The sequence below is a fragment of the Bubalus kerabau genome, chromosome 9 (assembly GCF_029407905.1).
Source record: "Bubalus kerabau isolate K-KA32 ecotype Philippines breed swamp buffalo chromosome 9, PCC_UOA_SB_1v2, whole genome shotgun sequence".
Classification (NCBI taxonomy): Eukaryota; Metazoa; Chordata; class Mammalia; order Artiodactyla; family Bovidae; genus Bubalus; species Bubalus kerabau.
In genome coordinates, this window is record NC_073632.1 from 56,218,051 (window position 1) to 56,231,127 (window position 13,077).

The 13,077-nt window shown below is 34.8% G+C and overlaps 1 protein-coding gene across 13 annotated transcripts in view; it reads right to left on the reverse strand.

Moving 5' to 3' along the window:
* Positions 1–13,077, reverse strand: part of GRIK2 (glutamate ionotropic receptor kainate type subunit 2) — a 753,908-nt gene that overhangs the window by 457,234 nt on the left and 283,597 nt on the right. For all 13 annotated transcript variants that reach the window (XM_055535376.1, XM_055535384.1, XM_055535379.1 and 10 more), the window contains 2 exons: positions 8,831–8,998; positions 4,713–4,970 (listed from right to left, as the gene is read on the reverse strand). In XM_055535376.1, the coding sequence (XP_055391351.1) occupies positions 4,713–4,970; positions 8,831–8,966 (394 nt within the window). In that variant the 5' untranslated portion in view covers positions 8,967–8,998. The remainder of the gene's footprint in view (positions 1–4,712; positions 4,971–8,830; positions 8,999–13,077) is intronic.

The window sequence follows — 13,077 nt, forward strand, 5'->3', positions numbered from 1 at the left end:
CATATAAGCACAACTCACTCCAGATTACTTACAAAATTTTTGAAATGATAGGGGAAATCATGTCTATATATCTGAAAATTATTGTTGAATCTACTTATTCGATGGCAAAGTATTAAAAAGCTGTCAAACTAAGTCGACCTTGGACAGATGACTTAATCCATTGGAGCTTCTTTGTCTAAACAATGGATATGATAATACCTTTTCATGCATTCATTCCTTAAGTATTGATTCAAGTATTTCTATTAGCCAGGTAATACCTAGGTGCTAGTGATAGAATGGTGGGCAGCCTTAGAGTCCAAGCTATTCAGATTTGTATTTGATCTAGTGGAAAATTCAGCCAAGAACAGTCATCTGTAATGTAATGATGTTCTCATGGGGGAGGGTCACAGGAGAACCACAATGCTATGGGAATGTATTGAGGGACATCTATTCCTGCTTGGGAGCTGGGGTCAGGACAGCCTTTCTTTGTGACATCTAAGTCAAATGGTACAAATGAATGTGTGGGTGCAAATACACAAGTGCATGTATGTGAGTGTTTACTGGGAAGGAGGAGCAGGAGTCAGAATGAGAGAAACAGGCGGACAGGACAGTATTTTTCAAAAACCAAAAGAAATTTAATGGCTCAATTTAAAAGACATAAGTGAAGGGTTTAGACTCAAGTTAACACTCAAATGTTGGAGAGGTACAGGAACTAGATCACATCAGGTCTTGTAAGACTTTCAAAAAATCTTTGACTTTATCCTTAGACCAAGAGAAACTATTAATAGGATAATGGGTCAGAATTGCATTTTTAAAAATTACTTTTTACTGGATTAGCAGGAACATCAGTTAGGAGGCTGTTAGTAATAATCCAGATGAAATGTTTTGACTTAAGAATTAGTTAGAAAGCATTAAAGAAATGAACAGATTTAAGAGTTCTCAGAGGTATAGAATTAAATAACCATTAGAGCTTGATGAAGAAAGGTTGGAATCAAGGCAGATGCTCAGGTTTCTACCTTGGGCTACTGGTGGGCAGAAGAGCCAACTACCAGAGGAAGCAAGGATAGTGAGCTGATAACCTATATCCCTAGAATTGTGCTGTTTTTATAGAATTTCTCTGAAGATTAAGTGTCATAATTTATGTACAATAGCAGCTACCTCAATGCCTAGTGCATCATAGCTGTTTTCCGTAGTCATTTCAACTTCCTTCTTCTCTTTTCCAAAGTTGTACCAGTAATTTAGTAACAAAACTGGGACTAGAATCCCAGGCTTCTGTTTACCAGTTCAGAGTTCTTTGTTAATAGACTGCTGATCTATAAACAAAGATGAAACACAGGAATTTTAAAGCAAATATTCACAACTTATCTTGGAATTGCTTACAAGCTGAGAGCCATCCAACTTATTTTTAGTTTATATTTAAAATGAATCATATGTTCCAAAATGACTGACAGAAACACAGCTTTGTTTCTGAAGCCAATTCTCTTCCATCATTTTGGACATCATTCAGAGCTATAACAGACTTTCAGGGTGTTTAAAAGCATTCATCCATGACAACAACAAATGCTAATTATCATAAAAAATAAACAGCTCCTGTTAACATCGTTCTAAGAATTTCTCCTACTCCAGCACTATATTTCATCTATCATCCCATCTGTTTTGGGGGTGGGAACAAAGACTGGATGAAAGTATAATTATCATGTATCAAACTGGACAACACAACAAAATAGAAATGAATATAAATGGGAGGAAGAGCACACATAATAAATCTGGAAAGGGAAAAAAGAAACATAAACAAAATGCACACTTCATGCTGCAACGAACAGCAGATATATAAGTCCATAATGAAGTTTATAATGTTTATCTCATTGGGTATAAGGTGGATGTTCTCCCATTTCAGTTCACAGTCCTAGCTGTCATCAGATTTTCTCCCACATGATCAAATAGTCATCTTGTTCACTTGGGAAGTTTACAGATTTTCTCTGTTGAGTTCTATTGTTAAAATTCCACCTTAAGACTTTTAAACATACCAAAACAAACAAAAAAAGCCTACTTCTATATATTTATTAACACAGTTCAAAGAGAATCTTCTATGTATCTTTGATTCAACTCTAGCCTCTAAAAAAACAAAAAATCAAGAATAGCAAAGTTCTCAAAAGTCTGTTAAATTAAAGGGAAGAGCACACATAATACAGAGGCTATAGAGGCAATTATTTCACTACAAATAATACTAAAAGCATGAATAATTTCATGTCCTTAATTAGAAACTAGAAACTCAAGAAGGGCCAGGAGTTTGTTTCTTTTACTGGCATATACTCACACCTGGTACTGTCCCTGGCATGTAGCAGATGTTTAATCAAAATTTGTTGGATTAAATATTGCATAAAATGAAGCATTAACATGCTTTTTCTCCCCTCAGATGATTTTTAAGGATACCTATTCTATGAATAATCCTGTAATGACTCTTAGCATTCATATTGAAATAATCAAAGACTTTTGGAATATGTAAGTATTGATATCAACTTGAAGTGTAAGCTGTGGTATAGTTTCTTTTAAATAGTAACTAAATTTTTTAATAAGTTTAATCTCCAGGTCAAGTTTCCATTAAAAGTCTATATATCTAATTAACTGACTATATATACATATATATATATATATATATCTGTTTAAATTTGTCTCAATGAAGTAAATATTTAGAATAACACTCAACCAAAGGATCAATTATATATGAAACACTGCTTTTTCAGACTATGATGTGACCTTGATTACAAATCTTATTATCCCTTTTTTCAATCACTCAAGAACCACATATATGAAATAAAAATGTCAAACCCATATGCATACACACAGAATAGTAAGGAAAGTTGGTATATCATAAACATTTCAGACATTTGCCAACTCTCTTTCTACTATGAGGGGCTTTAAGATAATAAATAAGTATAAAATATCACATCTAACATACATATGTATGTATTATATATGTGTGTATGGACCATGTGTATGTGCATGTACATATGAGGATATATAATATTTAGTCAGAATTCACCTGCATTATAACAGGAAGAAAAGGAGAAGTAAATCAACAATAGATTCACAATGAATTTATATTCATATTTTGTATATTTCTATATATGACCATTCATAAACATAAGCGGAGCTTTCCAGGTGGCACTAGTGGTAAAGAGCCTGCCTAGTTTTGCCTGGCGAATCCCATGGATGGAGAAGCTTGGCAAGCTACAGTCGATAGGGCTGCACAGAGTTGGACACGACTGAAGTGACGTAGCACACATGTAAACATAAGTGGACCAATTTGCAACTGAGCTAGCCCTGGAACATCATGTTATACATGCTCAGAAAAACCATTCACATAGAACGTGCCATTCATAATTTGACATATATAACTTAATCAATGACAGAAAATAATGATTTAGAATAAAACAATGCAATAGATTTAGTAACTCTTTTATGCTAAAAAACACATCAAAGGTACTTAGGTTATTTTAGGAATTTAAGTATTCTTTCTAAAGTTAAGTTTTAAATAAAAAATTTACTTTTTTAACTAAAAAGTGCAAAATTACACTTGTGTGTGTGTGTGCACATGTGCACTGTTGTGTCTGACTCTTTGTGACCCAGTGGACTGTAGCTGCCAGGATCCTCTGTCTACGGAATTTTCCAGGCAAGAATATTAGAATGGGTTTCCATTTCCTACTCCACGGAATCTTCCTGATGCAGGGATCACACCACACCTCTTGTCTCTTGTGTCTCCTGCTGTCTCCTGCACTGATCGGCAGATTCTTTACCACTGTGCCACCTGGGAAAAGCTCACAAAATTACACTATTAATGTATATTTAGACTTACTCTTTCTTATCCCATTTTTTAAAAAACTTCAAATTATTTACATTGTTTCTCCAACCCTGTAACTCCCTGTAGACCAGTGATAAACATCTTAATGTGAAATATCTTATCACTAGGTAATAAAATAGTATGCAGTTTCTTCACCAATATAACTTACAAGGAAATTATTACTTTATTTTACTTTTTACTTTCTTTGTATTTCTGAGACTTATTTTTATTTGACACTTCAAGATAGCCATTCATATAAAAATAATATGCATTACAACAGGAAAGCACAGCCAACCTCTAGCCAGCAAATATTCATTTAAAGACACAAAAATAAATACCATGTAGTAAGCCCTTATGTATGCACATAAACAGTTCCCAAAACTCTAAGAATTTCAATGGGTATTTTAACATGCTATACAGATAGAAAGGTTATTATTTTCCATACACATTCTTTGCACATAAATAATTACAGAAAATGTTAAGGCAAAATTCTGAATTTCTTTATTTCTCTAGATTTCTTGATAAGCTTCAGTGACAGCTCATTATAAGGCTCTACTTTGGCAAAATACACTGAAACTGGTAGAAGAAAAATGTTTGAATAAATGGTGCAATGTGATATTTCATACTATCTCTATCCTTCATCCAACACTATAGTTCACAGTAACTGATCATTTCCACAACAAAAGTGCTTATTTTACACATACACAGGAAAAAAAAATGTATGATTTAGTTGTTCTTTATTTGGATATATGAAATTAGTGTTTGATTACAAATGTTTTTCTATCCCTTAATTTTAAAACAAAAAACAATAACACAAAAAGAATCTCAAATGCGTTTCAGAAAATTGTCTATATTTAAAGCATAGCCCCAAAGGCTACTGATTTTTTCTTACCAGTGCTGTCATCATAGACAACTGTGACAGTTTTCCACTTGAAGAACTGCACCAAGTCCAAAATGGCACGGCTGAGTGAGGAGAAGTCTGGGTAGAGGCTGACATAGAAGGAATCTTTGTTGTCTGACACCTGGTGCTTCCAGCGGGTCTGGATGTGGGGAACCCCCAGAGCATTGCAGATAGACTGAACTGCATTTGCCGAAGAGCTGTGTGAAGGCCCGAAGATGGCAGCCACCCCAAGAGACAGCTGATCACAGGCTGCAGAGGAGACAGAAGTCTGTCAGTAATGAGAGGAGATGCCAGTGTGCCAACAGTACCACATTATCATTGTCCCAAAGGCATCATCCTGAAGGACGATTTGTTTGCCCTTAATATAACATCTACATCTAGCTGATTTTACATTTTGCCTAACTCCAAATATTCTCAGTTTGTTAGAAGGGAAATTCACCTAGATACCGACAGCCTAATGTTCAAATATAATAACTCCACAAATAATGTCAAGGGAGGAGAGGGGGAAGGAGAAAGAGAGAGAATATTTTCGAATTTAAGGGGTGGATATTCATTTTGCAAAAATACTTCATATCCAGGGGATACTTCAGGGAAATACTTCAAATCAGGGGAATAATGTTCCTTCCCAAATTCTCTGGTCATCCTCTACAATTTCAAATTCTGAATCAGAATCCATCTATTTTTCATGGCCCATCTAAAAAGCTATGGATGGGCACATAGTTTAGTATCTGCAATATCTGATGATATAGGTCAAGCTGTGCATACAAATGCCCATACAAAACCTGACATGAGTCACAGAGGGTGAGTCCATAGGGATTAATCTCATTGAGTAGGAAGAACATCAAAGTATTTAATTAAATACAGAAATATCTAATCATATTTATTTGGCTTTTGGATACTGTAAGACTTTTATGATGTACTAAATTAGTTTTAAGTTTATATTTATGTGTAGAAAATTTTATTCACATAAATAATAATTATAGTAATTAAGAGACACATAAACAAATTAGAAGGTATTTAGACAGAAATAGCAAAACTGTGACAGGACTTTAAATTGTGTAAGGTATATTAAAGCAACTGGTAAGTCTGGGTCTAGAAAGTCAATAATTACTGGAAACATGAAACTCATCTTTAAATACATGAAGAATCTGATCTGTGAAAGAGGCTAAAATGTGTTTCTTTTGACTGGAAAAGGAGGAATTAGGGCAAATGTATAGAAGTGTCTCATGAATTCTGATACAACTTAAGAGAAGAAATGTTCAAATATGGAAGTCTGTTCCGAGAAGCAACAGTCTGTCTATCCCTGAAAATATATAAGGATGACTAAAATATTTAACAGATGACTATTGTTACTGGGATTTAGGGATCAATTAGATTTTCAGTCTTAATTCTTTCAAAATAGTTTGTCATTCTACTGTGCAAAATTTACTGATTTTTCCTTCAGAGATTTTGCCACATAAAATGCAATTTGATGGATGGATTCTTAAGCACAGAGATATTTAATAAATAAATTTTAGGAAAAAAACACATTTGTTTAATCTTTTTTCAAAAATTCAATTCGATATAAATATATAGTTTTTGAACACATATAGATTCTTACTTTTAAAGTAATAATCAGAATTCTGAATCAGTAGAAAGTTTGGAGCCTCAAGTTTTTCACTCACATAAATTTTAATTCACATAACATTGAAAATAAAAGATCTTCCTTCTCTAGATTTTTGACAAGTCACAAATCAAGAAAAGTTAAAAACATTATATTAGCTTATACAGAGCTTCTGAAGTGTGTTTCAAAGAAAAAATAGAATTTTGGGGTATCAGAGGAGTCATTTAAAAGCAATATATGATTCAAATAATAATTCAAATTCTAATGCATCAGAGTTTATTGAGCAAAACAGTATTATCTATTAAAAATATAAGATCATTGATCAGTGAAAATTTAAACATTGAACTTACATTCTTGGAAAAATAAATTTTAAAAAGTTTAACAATGTTCAAATGAATTGGTATTTTATAATAAATCATATCAGTATCACATATATTATTGAGGTCTCATAAGATTCAAAACTATATTAGATCGCTCCTTTTTATTAGTGGGCTTCCCTGGTATCTCAGCTGGTAAAGAATCCGCCTGCAATGCAGGAGACCCCGGTTCAATTCCTGGGTTGGGCAGATCTGCTGAAGAAGGGGTTGGCTACCCACTCCAGTATTCTTGGGCTTCCCTGGTGGCTGAGATGGTAAGGCATCTGCCTGCAATGTGTTGGGAAGATCCCCTGGAGAAGGGAATGGGCTTCCCACTTCAGTATTTTGGGATGAGAATTCCAGACACGACTGAGCGACTTTCACTTCATATTATCTCTTTACATATTGCTGTGCCACCCAAGCAGTCATAGGTCAACAAGCAAGTGCTTCCCAAGACAGGATCCTAACCATGACATCCACCATTTCAATATCTCACAAAGAAAGTTATTCATACACTTATTTGAGCTTTTTCAGCTTCAGGCAAAAGTCACTTCAGGAATTAGATTCCCAATGGATTTTTAATGAGTGAAAAATTTGTAAATATTTTTTAATATTCTAAAAACCAAATGAGTTTACCACCTCATAGTTTTGCTAAGATATTCCCAAGGTAGTAAGATGTTTGTTATCAGAACATTCTAGTCTACTTTTTTTTATGTTGCTACTTTGAAGTTACCATTAGGAAATCTATTAATATTTTATTTATACTGTACTCATATTCCATATTCTTTGGTCTAAATTATTTCATTTGAGACAGAGCTTCTTCTTCCTAATGGAAATAATCATGAACGATGTCACTAATCAAATGCTCTTGTCTTGCAGCTAATGACTTATTTTGCAATTATGATGACACATGTCTTATTTCACAATAACCTTTACCCCCTTTTTCAGCCTTCAAAACCTTTCATCACCCTGACATGGTTCTGAAATGTGGAAACTTATTTTTATTCATAAAGATATGAATTCAAAGGGCAGGCAGAACATAGGCTTTGATAAACAGTAGTTAGCTGGGGGAAAAGAAGAATACTTTCATCTTAAGAAATATTATATCTTATCAACTTCCATTAATATTAATGAATTTAGAAGAACTCTGTACTGAGTTAGAATTATAAGTAATTATGTACATTTCTATCAATGTAAGGTAGCTAATAAAACAATATTAGCATTACAGAATAGCAAGTACTGTCTTAAAAATAAGAATTTAGAACAAACACTTTCTAAGTCCACTCCTTTGAGAAAATGTACCTTATGGAATTTAATTTCATGAATGCTAACTATGCAAAAGAAAAGATCACCTACTTAGACAAAGTGAGCCAATGAAAACATCTCTCAAAACATATTTATATCTAAACTGTTGTTTGGTTAAAATAATGTCTTGACAGTAGTTTCTCTATTACTTTCTTTAATATATGTATTAAACTCATATCTCAGAAATTACATTTCTACTCATATTGAAAATACAGCTTTATAAAATAACAAATAATATTCATAAGGTATTTTTATTATTTCTTCATGTAATCCAATTTTTATATCATTAGCCATTTATTCTCAGTTACAAAAAGAAATATCAAGTGGCTAAAAACTAGGCAACATAAATGAAAGATTGATCCAATTTTTCCAATTAAGTTTTAAAATTGGGCTGACATTTTTAAGTCACTTGGAACCATAGAATTTTCAAGACACTCAGTAAATTAAGACCACAGTAGTAAAGTAGAATTAACCCATAATGCAAATAAAAATGTAAAGCTGGATTGTAAACCTTGGTAAAATCAACTGATGGTATTTTTTTTTATTTTAGTAGGTTCTTAAAATAGGAATAGTTTAGTAGTAAAACAAAAGGATTAATGGGGGAAAAGAAAACAACTTCACTAACTCAGATGTAACTACATTTCATGTTATAAGCAAATTCTTTCAGCAGGTAATCATATCACTTTACCCTTCCTGAAAAAAAAATGTAAGTGCAGCTCAAAAAGAAATATTTGCATGAAAATATTTCTAGTGACTTATTAATTACTTTGTAGATTAAGAAATCTCTTAAGAGTAGCTAAAAATTTGAATTTCAGAAAACACACTATTAAATATCTATCAATTACCTTTCTTGGATGCTTCAAAACTGTCATAGAGGTTTATCTTCTGGGTGTCATAGGTTAGGGTGGTGTTGGGCAACAAGGTTCTGTTTCTGTTGATTGTGTTCACAGCAAATCTGAATGCAAGTTCCTCAGCTCCCATTGGGCCAGATTCCACATATTCAAAAATACCACCTGGCAAAGAAAGGAAAAATCACACAGTTCTTACAAGATAGAGAAAATCTTGGAAGGTATCTGTACTTTTATGTATGTATTTGGGTACTTAATTTGTGTGAGTGTGTATGAGTATATGTGATTTGTCTAAGAATGTGGAGTATAAATACTTCAAATATTCAAATAAAAATTTGAATTTATGCCCTTTAACATAAATTCACACTGACAAAATTTCTTTGATATTGATATCAAAATTTTATATGATTTGAATATGATTTTGCCTGTTTATTTGTAGTTGCTTCTTTTAGGGCCTAGGTATATATAGATCCTGCATAAGTACTGAACTCGTAAAGATTTGCACACAGTTCCAAAATAATCAGTCCTCTATATTGATACAAAGCTATAAGGTTAGCATTGTGAAAACTGTATTAAATTTCTCTCCATTAATTCAGTCATCTGAATTCCTTAGCATAATTTTTAATAGTTTTAAGTTTAATAATAACTTACTATTAACCATTAATGGTAAGTTACCATTAACTTAGCATTAACTTACCAAAAACCCAAAATACTTATTCACTTGCAAATTGCAGCATTTTACTTGCAGGAAAAAGAACAAAGTAACATTTTCTATGTGTTTTATTTTACATCCTGTTTCAGAAAAGACTTGACATTTTTGAAAGATAGCTCTCCCAAACCATGAAAATTCCTTAGGCAGTGAATAACACTGTAGCAAATAATTTTGGTCATAAAATGTGGAATATAATTTAACCATGTGTTCTTTCCATTTGGCACCTTCCACCAGCTGAGTCTCAGACCAGTCCCCTCAGCTGTGTCCCAGCCTTGATATCCTCTCTCTCTCTTCAGTTGTGAGCGACCTAACTGAGAACTGAGACCTTTGTCTCCAAGAGAATCTCTTCCTTGTTGGTTTGGTGAATGAAATGAAAGGGGGAGCACCTAATAGCTGACATCGTCCAACCTCTGTCTTTAGGAAACCAAAACATTAAAAATAATGAACATTTATTTTTCTCCCTTTCAAACTTCACACCATGTGCTCTCAGCACAGTCATTCACAAATAAACTCCCTTGAATATGACATTTCCACAGCTTGCAATTCATACCTCATCAAAAGTCTTTTGACACATGAATGTCAGGAGACATCAGCACACTACCTATTCTAAATGGGTAAGAAAGTCATGGTGTGGTAATAATTTCTCCAAATATGAGGAATTAGGACTCAGAAGATACCGCAGTGATTAGACAAATTTATATTCAGGAATAATTGGAAATATTTCATTTTACATCATATTAGTTGGAAATATATCTCTTATTTTTTCAACTAATTTGATGGTATGGTTACAGAACAGCCAACTTACTTATTGTGAAATTATACTCTGAATATGTTTTAAATCATGGTGGGTTATGCTAAGCAGAAGGATAATAAGTATTTATTGACATCCAAATACTTAATGGGTGTCAAGAACAAAATTAGATGTCATATATGTGGAGGAGAACAGTGGTATGAGCGTGGACTCCAGAGCCAAACTGTGTTTACATTCTGGCTCTGCCACTTGTCATCCCAGGCATATTGGGCAGTTGCTTAAATCTTCAGTCTGAGTTTCTTCATCTCTAAAAAAAGAGATGATGATAGAGCTAGTACATAGAATTGTTAATAGAGAGCAAATTGTGTCATAACAAAGCACTTAGAATCAGTGATGACCATAGAGCAAACACTACATAAGTGTTTAAGATTTCACTGAGTTTTCAAAGCAATCCCAAGTAGTATAATTTTATAGAAAACAATCTTGTGACTAAAGATCATACAGCTATCAAATGATAGAGGCAACATTAGAATCTGTTCATGCCTGACTTGAAAGCCCTTGCCTATTCCACTACAAATTAGTAATTTTCTTCAAAATTTCATTCAGGCAAAATACACAAAAATTCCTAATTCCTAAAACATGAGATAAGATGACTTCACTAAAAATATGCAGTTAGAAATGTAAGATCATATATATGGAACAGAAAAATAATTGAGTAATTTGAAAGTACTTAAGCTTAATTAGGAACACAGAATTGATTCCAGAAATGCAAACCTGAAGTCATTTCTTAACAGCAAAAAAAAAAAAAAAAAAAAAAAGAAAGAAAGAAAAGAAAAACTGAATCTTCTACTTTTCTCTGTTCAAATTTTAATTTGAATGTGGTATAAGTGCAAAATGGGGAAAATCCCCTGGAGGAGAGCATGGCAACCCACTCCAGTATTCTTGCCTGGAGAATCCCATGGACAGAGAGGAGCCTGGCAGGTTACAGTCCATAGCGTCGCACAAAGTCAGATATGACTTAAGCAACTTAACATGCATAAATAGAAAATAAGGATACAGAAATGGTCAGCACATGATGATAGCAGGTTACAACTTTCCTATCCTTCACCTCTCTTCAATCTACTTTGAAATAACAATCTACTTTGAAAATTATGTGTCAGAGTCTTATAATATTGAGACTACACCAACTCTGTGGCCCAAAATTTTGCTCCAGGTTTTATGTCCAAGAAAAACTGTATATCGATGTTCGTCAAAATAAGAAGAAATGTTGTATGACATCTCTTATATGTGGAATCTAAATAGAAATGATACAAATGAACTTACAAGACAAGAAACAGACACACAGACTTTAAGAACAAGCTTATGGTTGCCAGAGGGAAGGATGGTGGGAAGAGATAGTTAGGGAGTTAGGGATGGATAATCAGCAAGGACCTACTGTAGAGCACATGGAACTCTGCTCAATGTTATGCAGCAATCTGGATGGGAGGGGAGTTTGGGGGAGAATGGATACCTGAATATGTATGACAGAGTCCTTTCACTGTTCACCTGACACTATCACAACATTGTTAATTGGCTATACCTCAATATAAAACAAAAAGTTCAAACACCTTAAAAAAAAAGAAGAAGAAGAAAGAAAAACATGTACAAGAATATTCATAGTAGGGCTTCCCTGGGTAGATCAGCTGGTAAAGAATCTGTCTGCAGTGCAGGAGACCCTGGTTTGATTCCTGGGTTGGGAAGATCCCCTGGAGAAGGGATAGGCTACATACTCCAGTATTTGGGGGCTTCCATAGTGGCTCAGATGGTAACGAAGCCACCTGCAATGTGGGAGACCTGGGTTTGATCCCGGGGTTAGGAAGATCCCCTGGAGGAGGGCATAGCAATCCACTAGAGTATTCTTGCCTACAGAATCCCCATGGACAGAGGTACAAAACAATAAAAAACAGAAAGTTTAGAGGGAGAACACGAAGGCGGAAAAAATAGGTGGATGTGGAGTACATCTCTCTCCATGGATACATCAGGAATACACCTTCAGACACAGAAGTGCATGCAGAACACCAGCTGAGAGTGGACAAGAGTACTTGACGAATGGAAAAGAATATATAGAACCACGCCATACTTGGTAGGATGAAGGAAGTAGGGGGAAAACAGGAGTGTTAGTAGGACTGGACCTGTCCTCGGCAGGTGAGGGAACTGAAGCAGGGGCCCAATCCCCAAGTCAGGGCAACTGTCTGAGTCAGAGGAGAAACATTTAAGGCTGAGAGTGAAACAGGTGATCTGGAGTAGTCTAAATGGAATGAGAACAGATAGTCCTTGCCACAGCCATACATACCCCAGGCAGGAATGTGGGTTTCCTGGAAGGGGCAGCAGCTGGGAACTGGAGTTTAGGGATTGTGGAGCAATCCCAAGGTGAGGGCTGCTGTTGACTGTAGAGAGATGGATTGAGGGGATGTGAGGGAGGAGATCGTGGTGGGAAATGTCTGTAGAGCAAACCAGGTAGCCATGGAAGTAAGGCACTACTGCTGAGTCATGCAGCCATCACCATATCCTCTCTCTTCACACACCAGCATCGGCAGCTGAACAATAGAGAGGCTGGCCCATCTAATGCCTTATGACTGAACTACAGAGTAGGACCCCACCCAAGGTGCTCCTTTCAGTGACTGATGCGTGGAACTACGAACAGGATCCCAACCAGGGTGCCCCCTTTAAATGCCTGTCGTGCCAAACAACAGAGAAGGACCCCAGGCAAGAGATCCCTCTAAGTGCCTGTATGGGCAGAGC